At 44.6% G+C, this 12,660-nt stretch overlaps 1 protein-coding gene across 2 annotated transcripts in view; it reads right to left on the minus strand.

Moving 5' to 3' along the window:
- The window catches only part of SCN5A (sodium voltage-gated channel alpha subunit 5), a 184,023-nt gene that overhangs the window by 14,972 nt on the left and 156,391 nt on the right, over positions 1 to 12,660 (minus strand). For both annotated transcript variants that reach the window (XM_064162881.1, XM_064162879.1), the window contains exons 21-22: positions 11,991 to 12,113; positions 2,888 to 3,169 (exon numbers count right to left, since the gene is read on the minus strand). In XM_064162881.1, the coding sequence (XP_064018951.1) occupies positions 2,888 to 3,169; positions 11,991 to 12,113 (405 nt within the window). The remainder of the gene's footprint in view (positions 1 to 2,887; positions 3,170 to 11,990; positions 12,114 to 12,660) is intronic.

Genomic DNA, 12,660 nt, shown 5'->3' on the forward strand with positions numbered 1-12,660 from the left:
GGGATGTTTTCATACAGTGGCAATTTCAGGAAAACACAGAATTACAGAATCACTAAAGCTGGAAAAGATCTTCAAGGTCATCAAGCCTAACCATCAGATCCATTGTGTTGTGGGGGAGGAAAAGAGCAAAGAGTATCTGGGGAAAGTTTCATGCAGTGTTCAGCTACACTTTCCAAAAGTTTGCCTCTGGATGGTAGTAAGCCTGAAAGTTTTCACAGCAGCAACTTCTCATTTCTTTCAAGGATGCTGGAGAAGTGAGATCAGAACATTAGGAAGGCAGACGAGGTTTATGTATTTCCACCTGGATTTTCAGACACATTTGGGCATCTAAAGGTCACATCGGAGTTTAAAGGGTGTGTTGCAGTAGCTGAAAATGTCAACAGTCAAAAGACAAGTACTACTTCAGAGCTCGTATTTTGGGTCCTGGAAGGTTGTAACTCAAATGCTTCTCTCATTACTGCTGCCTGCTGCCTTAGTGTGCACAGAGACGCAGGGATGCCTCTGTCTCTTTAGGAGAGCTGAGCTGTTAGCTGATCCCCTGCAATTCCTGTAGTAGTTTGCTCATGAAATGCGACCCCAGATGGAGGATATTTGGCCAAGGAGCACCTGTAACAGACACTCTTCAGCTGGAGCCTAGCAAAGGAGACCCAGATGTTTGGGCCCCTTCTCTCTGAGTGTCATCTTTACACTTTATTGCCCAAGACTGTTACCAGCTGACATAAAAACTCCAGGTGCAGGATAAAAATTATAGTCATTCCTTAATGGCACCTGACTCCTGCCTTTTCCCCTGAAGGAGGGATCCAGCACCTGCTGTTGAAGCTGAGCAAGGTTCTAGGGCTCCCTCACTTCCTGCCATAATCAGTTTGTCCAGCCCACACAGACTCTAAATTTATAGCCCTGCTTTTGTACTTCTCCAACTGCAAAACCTGCTTCTCTGCTACTTAACACAGGATCACAGGTTTAAAAGAAACCTGTGGGGTCACCAAGCCCATTGTCAGCTGGAAAACAGCAATACTAGACCATCCCTTGATAAATGTGCTGAGATCCACCTCATGACCATCACTGTCCCACGTGTTGGATGTAGCCAGCAACACCAGTGACAAGTGCCCAAGAACTAATCCTGCAGAACAGCAGAAATTGCTTCAGGACACTCCTTAGGCAATGCCAATTTCTGACAGGGTTTCAGAAAGCTGAAACCTGAATCTTACAGCAGAGAGCTGAAGGAGTAAGTGCTCCATGGGTGGAGGTTTCTCAGCAAGCAAACCAGGCATCTGTTACACAGCTATGGAGGACAGAAGAGCCTTTGGGTCAGGTGCAGTATTTTAAACCTGGAGACTTTTGCTCAGCTGGGTTAGCTGTTCAAACTACAGAGAAAGCTCTGCAGAGATCAGAACACCACTAAAGGCGCTCAGGGTGAATTAATCCACCCGGCATGGGTGAGCTGAGTATCATAATTACATGCTCTTGCTACCATCAAGTTCAGCTTTATGTCATGGGAAGAACCGTGAGTGGTTATGCCCTTTGCAACCTTATTGCTTTCCAGAGGGCATGAAAGGGACTTGATGGACAGTGGTCAGATCTAAACTTCAAGTGCATGTACACCAGGAACAGAGTGTATAAGGATATCCATTTCTACAAGAAAAGAAAGCTGCTTCATGGAGCTATTTTCTGCATCTGTGACACAGAAAAGAGGATCCAGGAGAATGAAAACTTGCACATGAAACAGAAGGACTGGTTGACCTGATGGGGACCTGTGAGAGGTTCATGTCCTCTTGGAAGGGCAGGTGGGGGCCCAGGGCAGTACCCTACTGCATTGTAAAGAGTGGCTGTTTCTAAGTAACAGTTTAAGCTCCCAGTGTGGAAGTTTTTATCCCAGAAACAGAGAATGCCATGACAGGTGGCTCAAGAACAACTTCCCTGCCCAAGGACGAAGAGAGTGACTTGTTTAATTCTGCATACACACAAACACTCCCAGTGCGTATCCAGCCCTTGTCCTGCCTGAGCTTCAGAGCAGATGAGGACAATGGAAAGAATTATCATTAACACTATGTTAACACGAGGGCCTCATGGAACTGAAACACAAACCAATTTGTCTAAAATCACTCATCAGCCCGATGGAAAAGCCTGGACAAGATGCTGGAGTCTCACGTGGCTCTATTCGTCAGGTTGTGCTGCATCACAGCATTTGCTGCTGTTATGCATTTGCTGCTGCAAGAGACTGTAAAAGTGGTTTATTTCTGTCTTTATAGGTCAAATATTGCCACCATCTTAGCACTCAGAAGTCTCTTCTCTGATGGGCTCTCACCACCCTTCCAGAGAGAGCAGGCTGTGTGGAGTTCCAGCCATCTGATCATCACATTTCACACGGTGAATCTGACTCATTCTTTTTAGCAGGTGGAAATGAGGGGAGGAACCAGAATGTGAGGCATTTGTGTCCTTCTTGAACATCTCCACGGAAACTAAGCAGAGGACTTAAATTAAGAGTAAGGTATGTGAAGTCACAGGCTGCTGAGAAAGGCCAGTACAATCTGCCAGCATAAACAGTCCTTCCTGGACCACGACTTTTTGGCTTTGGAACTGAATTTTGCTCGGGATTACCATATTGCCAAAACAGTCTTTGATTCACCTCAACAGTCCAACCAGCTCCCAGAGAACTGTATTGTCAGTGCACCAGAAACTCAGACTAAACCCAGAAGCTGCCATACACACCTCTAGGCCAAATGAATACTCTAAATATGACTCATTTACTCTTGAGGAAAGCAGAAATATCTATTCCCCTGGTGGGTAAGGCTGAAAGAAGCAGAAAATCATAGAGGTTAAGCTGAGCCTTTAAACTGGTAAATTCAATGGGAACATTTGCCCATTAGCTTCTGGTGGTCACACTTACCACTTGCAGCAGAGCCAGGTACCCAGCACCAACATTATCAAAGTTGACTTTGACTTTTGTCCAGTAAAAGGTGCCTGACACATTGTAGAGGATACAGTCACTCATGTTGTTGATAATTTTGGAGTCTAAAGGCGTATCTCCTTCTGTCTTATTAATGCACTTCCCAAACTTCCCAGCAAACAGGTTCACTCCCATGATGCTAAAGATGAGCCAGAAGATGAGGCAGACGAGAAGAACATTCATGATGGAAGGGATGGCTCCCACGAGGGCATTGACCACCACCTTGGGGAAAACAGGAGAGGAAAACCAGAATCCATGTCAGCACTTCTATAGACACTTGGCTAACAAGCTGCTGTGCAGCCTTAATTAGGCTGAACCCTGACGTGGTGACAGGTAGGTGACTACTAACACTGCCTGAGGAGCCAGACCACCACTAAAGCCTTCACACATGATACATTTTTTGCTGTTTGGAACTGAGGAAATAACCTGTGGGCATCCCATCCAAAGGCTGCTTTTTTTTCAAGAGAACTCTCTAAACTCAAGAGCAATCTGTGATGTCATCTCGACCTCTCAGAACCTACCGGATGATACACTTCAGTCAAACTACCTCTCGGATTGGTACAATTAATTAGAAACAGGTAGGGCACATCACAGTGTCTCCAAATGGGCAAAAAGAGATTTCTGATATCTGGTACTGAATTCTGCCCTCCAAGGTGCCTGGGATGTGAACGCCAGCTGTGAGACACTTTCCTTATGTAAGCAGTAACTGAGTGAGGCATAGTGTGCTAAGCCAGCCTCCCTGTTTGATCCATAGGCATGATTAAAACAGTGAACTCATCCTGATTTAATAACAAATGCATTCTTTTTATGTTTTATTGTGACATGCTGTAAAGTTCCTACAGACCATCTCAGGCAAGGCTGCAAATCCCTGTGCAAAATCACACAGAAAAATCAGGAGCAGAAGGAGCTTCTCAACAAACACCATCCTGAAGCCACGCAGGAGAAATAAACCAGACCTTCTACAGACCCTCTCCAGCTGTTAGGGTTGAATGCAGCATTACAGCAGCAGTACCTCCAGTAGGCAAGATGCACATCATTTACTGTTCTGAGCACTAAGACATTCATGCATGCCAAGTGTTAATCTGGTCTGCTGGTTTGAGGCTAACTGGAATATTTTACTGAGAGAAATGAAGTCCTTAGCTGTGAGAAGAAAGAAAAAAAACAAGAGTAGCCTGTGTCCCTCATTCTTCTGCTGAGAAACGCAGCTAAGCAGACTAGAGGCAATACACTCACTGCTCACACACTGCTCAGTCAGCTCTCCTCTCCCTTCTTTCTGGTGCTCTGCTCTCTGTGGTCGCCGCTGCCTTAACTCTTTAATCCAAACTAACTTTATTTCCCTCTAACCTCCTTATGGTCCTTTTTTGACATCTCACCCCAGATCTCTGCAGACTTAGCAGGAGAGATACACAGGGATTGATCTGCCATTTCTGAAGGGAGGGAAGGAGAGAAGGGGGAGGAGGTTTGGGCCGGGAGCCTCCTGGCAATCTGATTTTCCGGGAGGGCTAGTGTGTTTCTGTATTTTAACTTGTATATAACTGTAAATGTTGTGTATATATCTGCTTGTAAATTGTGCTAAGCTGTAAATATAGCTTCATTCCTTAACTTCCAGCTGGCCGAGTCTAGTCTGGGTGATTTCACTCTGTGTGGGGGTGGGTAACTCCCAAACCATCACAACTAGACACATGTTCTGAGGGAAGAACACTATCGTAGAATCAGTCAGGGTTGGAAGGGATCACCAGCCATCATCTAGTTCCACTCCCCTGCCAGGGGCAGGGACACCCTACGCTAGAGCAGGCTGGCCAGAGCCTCATCCAGCCTGGCCTCCAGGGATGGGGCCTCAACCACCGTATCATAAAATGTAGTTTTCCCCTCCCTGCTGACAGCTTTGGCTGCACAGCCCAGGCAAAGCTGTGTGGCAGCACTGCTGCAGACACCAGCCCCACTGTCCGGATTTGTCTGCATCTCTGTCTCATGCTTTGGAGATTAAAGTCTGGCAGGCAGACACTAAGCTCTTCTCCATCTACATTTCTGAAATTGAGACAAGGTGATATTGATCCATACAAATCAAATTTTCTCCCAATATTGGATGTGATTATAGAAGATGTCAGCTCTTGTTTTCTCTTGGACTAGTGTCCAGTGTTCTGGCAGGCTTCTACTGTCCCATTTCTTTCCGCACCAGTTTTGGCGTCGCCCAGGAACAGAAGCACCCGCAAGAGTGAAGTGGGATTGGTGCATGTGGAGCAGCAGCTTCAGCTACAGCTACAATGCACAATGCAAAATTATGTAAATCTGCCCAAACCCAGCTTCGTATTTTGTGCTTCTCTGAATGAAGCTAATTTTCACACAGGAAAAGCTGCTTGACCAAACTTTATTTTCTCCCTAGTTCTATTCCTGATGACTTTTCAAATCTTATTGCTTGATTTTTTTAGCTAATTTTATCTTTCAGATTTGAACATTAATGAATTTAGAATCACAGAATCATCAGGGCTTAAAGGGACCACAAGGATCAGCCAGTTCCAACACCCCTGGCGTGCCCAGGGACACCCTACCCTAGAGCAGGCTGCCCACAGCCTCAGCCAGCCTGGCCTTAAATACCTCCAGCCATGGGGCTTCAACCACCTCCCTGGGCAACCCATTCCAGCCTCTCACCACTCTCATGCTCAACTTCCTCCTCATGTCCAGTCTCAGTCTCCCCACCTCCAGCTTTGCTCCATTGCCCCCAGTCCTGTCACTCCCCAAGAGCCTAAAAAGTCCCTCCCCAGCTTTTTTGTAGCCCCCTTCAGATCCTGGAAGGCCAGAAGAAGGTCACCTGGGAGCCTTCTCTGCTCCAGCCTGCACAGCCCCAACTCTTTCAGTCTGTGCTCACAGCAGAGCTGCTGCAGCCTCTGAGCATCCTCCTGGCCCTGCTCTGGACACTCTCCAGCATCTCCACATCCCTCTTGTTTTAAGACCAAATGTTCTGCATTAACCAAAATCACAAGCAACTTCTAAATCAAGGATTTATTTGTATATAGCCTCAGCCTTTACCAAAGTAGCTTTCTTTTGCTGCTGTATGAGACAAGTTTTTCATTCACTTTTAAGCCATGTCAGCACAAAGCCACTCTCTTCTGTTACATATGCTGATGAACTCAGCTCCCACCCACAAGCCCCATGACAGGACACAGACACTCAGGTTTCAGCAGTGCAAGAGAGGGCCAGGCTTGCATCCTGCTTTTCTCCTTCTGCTGAATTATGTTCAGTGGTTTGTAGATAATAAAACACGACACAAGGCTGGAGCAAATGCTGCAACACCTCTCCAACTGAATTATTAACAGGGGGTTTCATTCTTCTCTCCCTTCTTCTGCTCTTAGACCAGTGTGATGCCATTTGGTCTGCTGGAAGCACTGCTGATCTGCACTGAGACCAGCGTGAGGACATAAAGACCTGGGCACACAGAGGCAAGTCATTGTCTTGGATTTGTGTTAAGAGATTAGCTGCAAACCTTGTCATGGAAAGGGCTGAATTCCTGCTGCACCTAGGAACAGCAATGTCTACAGCCATGCTTAAGAAAAGCTTTCACACTTCTTGGTTTCTGTCAATGGTGTTGTAAGTAAAACTACCTTCTGGGTGACTTCTTCAGGGATAGCCTAGAAACAAAGCCACCCTCTGCCCGAAGCCACCGTGGTGCAGATCTGTAGCCTGTGCCTGGCCCCCAGCCCTCCTGATCTCACGAGCCACCTCCTCAGCTGCAGCTGATTGAGGCTTTCCATCCACAGGGAGACTTGAACGATATGTTAATCCTCCCTTTGCTACCACAGAGTCCTCCAGACTCCCCACAGTAACTGCAGAGCCAGACTATAAGCCCCTGCCAACTCCGGGCGCAGCTTTTTACAGTGTCAGGATGTCAAATAACAGACCCAGAGTCTCTAATTTGTAATCTATTCTGGGTGCCCTTTGCCCTCACTGTTAGAAGCAGTGCTGCATTCTTAGGTTGAACGTGTTGCACTTGAGGCATCAGTCAGCTGCTGTTAGGCATCTTCTCCTATCATTCCCATCTCTGCTGCAGGTGAGTTGCCACTGAATACTGCTTTTGGTAACTAACATAACCTGTCATCTTTCCTTCACATTTCTGATCACCCCTGGATCTCCCTGCAGAGACTTTCCCACAACCAGCAGTTTGGTGGAATTCCAGTAGTGAAGCACTGCTCTCTCCCTCTGCTTGCTGGATTATATCCCTGCAGACTGTCACCTCATTTACTGGACATGCCCAAGAGCTTATGTCTTTTTGATCAGCTATCCCAGTCCCTAAGTCCATCTCAGCTGCTGTTTTCCAAGAATCATCCCCTGGAGTGCCCTACTTTCCCTCTCCCCAGGTGTACAGTCTATGTAGCTCATTAATATGGCTGCTGTAGGAGCAATCTGGTTTTTGCTCTGATTCAGATCAGTCAGCAAAATTCCCTTATCCATAACATCACTTAACTGCTCCACTCACTGTGTCTGTCTCCAGCAAAGAGTTTCCTATTTTCTTCCAGATGCCATTAAAGTCCAGATTAAGGACAGCTCTTGTGCTGAACGATTCCCCACCCTGAGGCACTCATCACTGAGTTTACAGTGGCATCACTGTTTACAGCTACTTTAGGAGATCCATCATCCATTTGAAATAAATGTGGAGCATCTTTACTTGTCTTGGAACAAAGCTCATGTTTTTATCCCTGTCCCAGGGTATCAGGTTCCTCTCTGAAATCTGAGGATATTTTATCAGCACAGTTACCGTCATCAGCATAATTTGTAATCAAATCAAAGGGCCAGATCAGCTTTACAAGAACTATTCCCATGAAATCATGCTAACTAGCATTAATTATGCTATTCCTTTCCTGCATGTATCTTGTAGCAGCCTCACCATGACTTTGCCTGGTATCATTTTCACATTAAATGGTCTATCATCATCCCACTCATCCTTTTAAAATACTGCAATAACCTGCCTTGCTGGAAATAAATTTGTAGGGAAGTGGCACCTTGGCAATAATTCCTTGATGAGCAGCAAATGAGGAGACATGGGGAACTTCATGATTTGGGACAGGCAGACCTAAGTTAATTTGCACTGAGCTCTAATATGACCTGGAAATCAGTGGGGGAGGCTGAGCGGTGGCTTGTGCATGGAACCTCTTGGGTTGTAAGCTGCAATACTGCTCTTGCTGGAGGCTTTTGGGGGAATAGAGAGGCAGGATGGCAAAAGCTCAGCCTTATTTTGTAGGCCTTTTGTGGTGTGCTAGTTTGAAGCAAGCTAGAATGTTTTGGTACAAGAACTAGATAACAGGCAGTGAAATGAAAACAATTGATGTCAACTTCTCTCACAGTCTCGCTGAGAGCTCTGGGAAGAAGAAGTAAACTTTCTCCATTTTGTTTTCCTTCTGCCTTTGCCTTCAGACCTGGTCACATCTCATTAACCTTGGTCCCACTAACCTTGCTCCCTAACCTCTTGGCCACACCTCTCTTCTTCCTGAGAACTGGGGTAAGGTTGAGAGGGCCAGGGGAGGTGTTGGGGTGGTTTGAGAGCCCCTCCTGGGGACTCAGGTTTCTGGGAGGGGAGTTGTGCTTTTGTATCAAAAAATGTGATGGTTTGGGGGTTACCCCGCCCCCCCACACTTTGTATTTGCCCCAGCTAACTCAGAGGGACCCTGGGAATATAGATGAAGCAATTTATTTACAGCTAGCAGAATTTACAAGCAGCTATTTACAATATATACAGTTATATACAATTATATACAGAAATATACAAAGGATAAACAATACAAAAGCACAACTCCCCTCCCAGAAACCTGAGTCCCCAGTTCTCAGGAAGAAGAGAGGTGCAGCCAAGAGGTTAGGGAGCAAGGTTAGTGGGAGCAAGGTTAATGAGATGTGACCAGGTCTGAAGGCAAAGGCAGAAGGAAAACAAAATGGAGAAAGTTTACTTCTTCCCAGAGCTCTCAGCGAGACTGTGAGAGAAGTTGACATCAATTGTTTTCATTTCACTGCCTGTTATCTAGTTCTTGTACCAAAACATTCCAGCTTGCTTCAAACTAGCACATGTGGAATGGAAGCTGCTGAGGCTTGTGGCAAACTGAGTGATGCTTGTCTGAAGACAGGAGAAGTCTGACAGTAATGAGTCCTCTTGGACATCCAAGTGCTACTCTGTGCCCTTTCCTCAAGCCCAATTGTTTCCAAAATTTAAGTACAGCATCACTAAAATAAGTCTCTTACTGGAGTCCAAATGAGAACTGTTGTGCTCATGTTTCAGCCATGCAGATCTTTCAGTTACTCAAGAAAAAGGTATTATAATAGAGCAAACAATTATTATTTTCTTACTGTCAGTGTTTGTTTCTCAACATTATCATTATTTAATCCATCACTGCTCTGGCAATTTCCCTGTGCATTTTGGAGCATATGAACTCCTAATAATGAAAGGTCTGACTGTCCCTCGTCATGTTAAGTGTGGTTAGGCAAACTGAAAACAAAATTATTTGATTTTCCAGCAGCACGTACTCCCAATTATGCTTTATCACCGTTTACAAGCTAAAGCAGTAGCTCCAATGGCTCAGAATGACTCAATATATTTCAGCTGCAGCCATGGAACACAGAAGAAAAGGGATGTTGAGTCAGGAATCAAGGGAGCTGCAAGTATGAGCATGTTAGGAATGAAACTTGCTGGGCTGAGACAATTTACTATGCCAAGTTAAGATCTCCTCCACCAAGACAGTATCTTGCTAAATCTCTGCTAATTCCAGGTTGACTCAAACAACTCTGTGAGGGGCTCCTGCATTCAGATATTCCAAGAAGCTTGGACAACAGAGGAGTTCTGCTGTCCAACCTTTCCAGTGACCTTCCAGATGAGACATCCCCAACAGGGACTATTTTTCTTGCATTCTGTTTTGTTTCTGTTTGAGGGAGCTGGGGGTGTGCATTACAGGCAGATCAGGGCAGAGCTCATTGCTGTCTGCAGCTGTCTGAAGGGAGGTTGTAGCCAGGTGAGGTTGGTCTCTGCTGCCAGGCACCCAGCAACAGAACAAGGAGACAGAGTCTCAAGTTGTGCCAGGGGAGGTCTAGGCTGGATGTTAGGAGGAAGTTGCTGTCAGAGAGAGTGATTGGCATTGGAATGGGCTGCCCAGGGAGGTAGTGGAGTTGCTGTCCTTGGAAGTGTTAAAGCCAAGCCTGGCTGAGGCACTTAGTGTCATGGTCTGGTTGCTTGGCCAGGGCTGGGTGCTAGGTTGGGCTGGGTGAGCTTGGAGCTCTCTTCCAACCTGCTTGATTCTATGATTCTAGTCTCAGAAATGTGAAGTTTTTAATGTTCTTTCCTAGTTCAGTTTTACTTTTTGTGATGCTTTGGACTACTCTTCCCATGGATTTTCAGGTTTGAATCATAGAGTCCTAACAGGGTTTAAGGTGGTATAAAATCATGCATGAACATTCTGATGCTAGCTTAGAATATTTTAAAAGGTTTCCACCTGAACTTGCAAATCCATCAGTAGAAGCTCAGTCTTCAAAATCCAGGTTTAAACTGATTTGAGATTCCATGCACAAACCACTCAGGTAGTTAAACCAGTGCAGCTTCTGCTGATACCAACTTTTGCTTAATTTGTGAACAGTTAATAAAGACTGGAGTGAGGTCATCATATGGCATAGGAGTGAGAGCTTTAACTAATATAAGTTGTGCACCATCACTTTGTGCCAGCTGAGATCCAGAGTTTGCTTTTTGGCTTATCTTATGAATAACCTTTAGAATATTGCCTGTGTTTGCTGTCAAGACTGTGGTGAACAACGCAGTTTGGGTTTGCATGATCAGATGAATCTTTTTATCTTAGTCCTAAGACAGAGGAGAATGATCTGCAGCCAGCTGTATCTGGTCTTCACCCACAAAAATAGTGTGATTTAGATAATTACAGGGGCTGTGGGACCAAGTCTTAGGTCCCCAGATCTGATCATTAGCAGAAGAGGCAAAGTTGGGGTACAGGATTCTCATGAATTTCTCTCTCACCATATTTCTTTTGTTCTATCAGTCATTGGTCTCTCCATCCCTAAGCTTGTCTTACTGAAAGGGTATTATAAAGAGAACAGTTAAGTTTTAGGAACTTAGTGCATGAACTACACATTTTAGTCTCTGATGACTGAAACTAACATTTTGTCTACAAGAAAGCTTTACCCTGAATATACCTCACTATGAAAGCTGTAGGATTTTTGTTGGCCTAGCAGAAGAATTTGGGATTGTCACACAATATAAATTGCTTTATGAGTAATTTTGTCACAGATTTGCTTTATCTTGCTGTGCAATCTGCAAGATTAGCAGCAAGCCCAGCTCATTTAGAACACAGCTGTCATCATCTGCAAGGCATGCATGGTGCAAAGAGTTAAATAACTTGCTTATCTAGACAATAATTGACCAGTGTAGGAGGTAGGCTTAACAAATAAACAGCTCTGCTGCTTGGGTATAGTTGCATCACAAAAGAATGCAGAAGGAAAAGAGGTGGGTGCACAAGATGGAGCAAGAAACCCAAGATACATGGTTTTAATACTAATCCATGAATCCACTAATACACGAAACCTGCAGTCTGTTCAAAGGAAAGGTTTGTATATATTCATTCATTTTCCTTCTCTGTCTCTAGAATTTCTATTTTTTTCTTTAAATATTAGTAAAAGAGTAATTAAGAACTTTCCCAGTCAGTCTCACTTTAATACATGTCAAAGGCATGGAACAAACTTGTAGCTTGGCTATTCCCCTGATGCACCTTATAATTGAGAGGTAATTGTTAGCCAGATGTTTCCTTGGTCAAAAAAATGTTTTTTAAAGTTCCACATGACAAGTCAGGCAGCAGGATTAGTTCAGCACTAAATCCACCAGGGGATAAAGCTGTAATGATGTAATTATAATCAAGGCAAAGGAGGGATTTCTGATTCTGTTGTTTTCATACAGCATTACCATTCATTTCCTTTGGCAGGCAAAACTAAGACAAAGCCACATGCAACAGTTCCCTGTTACAATTTTGATGTCACACAGTTAAGCTTTGGTTGGTGCTTTATGTGCTCTTACCCTCATCCCTTCAAATCGTGACAATGCTCTTAATGGCCGCAGAGCTCGGAGGGTCCTGAGGGATTTAATGGGACCCATCTCAGAGTATCCAAGTGTATTGGCAATGAGGCTAATCAAAGAGACCTGCATGGAGACACAAAGCAAAAACCCAGAGTGTTAGTACACACTTGCCATCTGCCTCTCTTCTGACCTTCCTTCCTGAAAAGAAAGAGCTGGTTAGTGGGATAGTGTGTGTGGGAATCTTAAATGGAAGCCATTTCATTGTATTTACATAGACACAATAAAAAGAAGATTTTTCCATGCAGACACATGCAGAACTCTTAGAGATGTACAAAATGTTGGTTCCACTTTTATGTAAACTACACAGAAATAGACTCAAAGTTGCTGGTTTGCTTTTAACTAAGTGCACAGAAATCCTCTTAATGTCAGCTTGCCCACAGTGGATGAGAAAGGAGATGACAGCCAGAGATGTCCCTGAGCTGTGATGCCTGTGCTGTAGGTTCCTTCAAAGTGTCTGTAACTCCTCCTACTGTAAATGAGTTATGCACATGTTACAATTTAGAGCTCTCTGTATGAAAACACTTGTAAGATCTGACCATTTCCAGTAGAGATCAAGGATTCCAGTATTATTCTTTAATGACCAATCTCAAATTTACTGATGAGAAAGTAG

This window comes from Pogoniulus pusillus, chromosome 23 (assembly GCF_015220805.1).
Source record: "Pogoniulus pusillus isolate bPogPus1 chromosome 23, bPogPus1.pri, whole genome shotgun sequence".
Taxonomy (NCBI): domain Eukaryota; kingdom Metazoa; phylum Chordata; class Aves; order Piciformes; family Lybiidae; genus Pogoniulus; species Pogoniulus pusillus.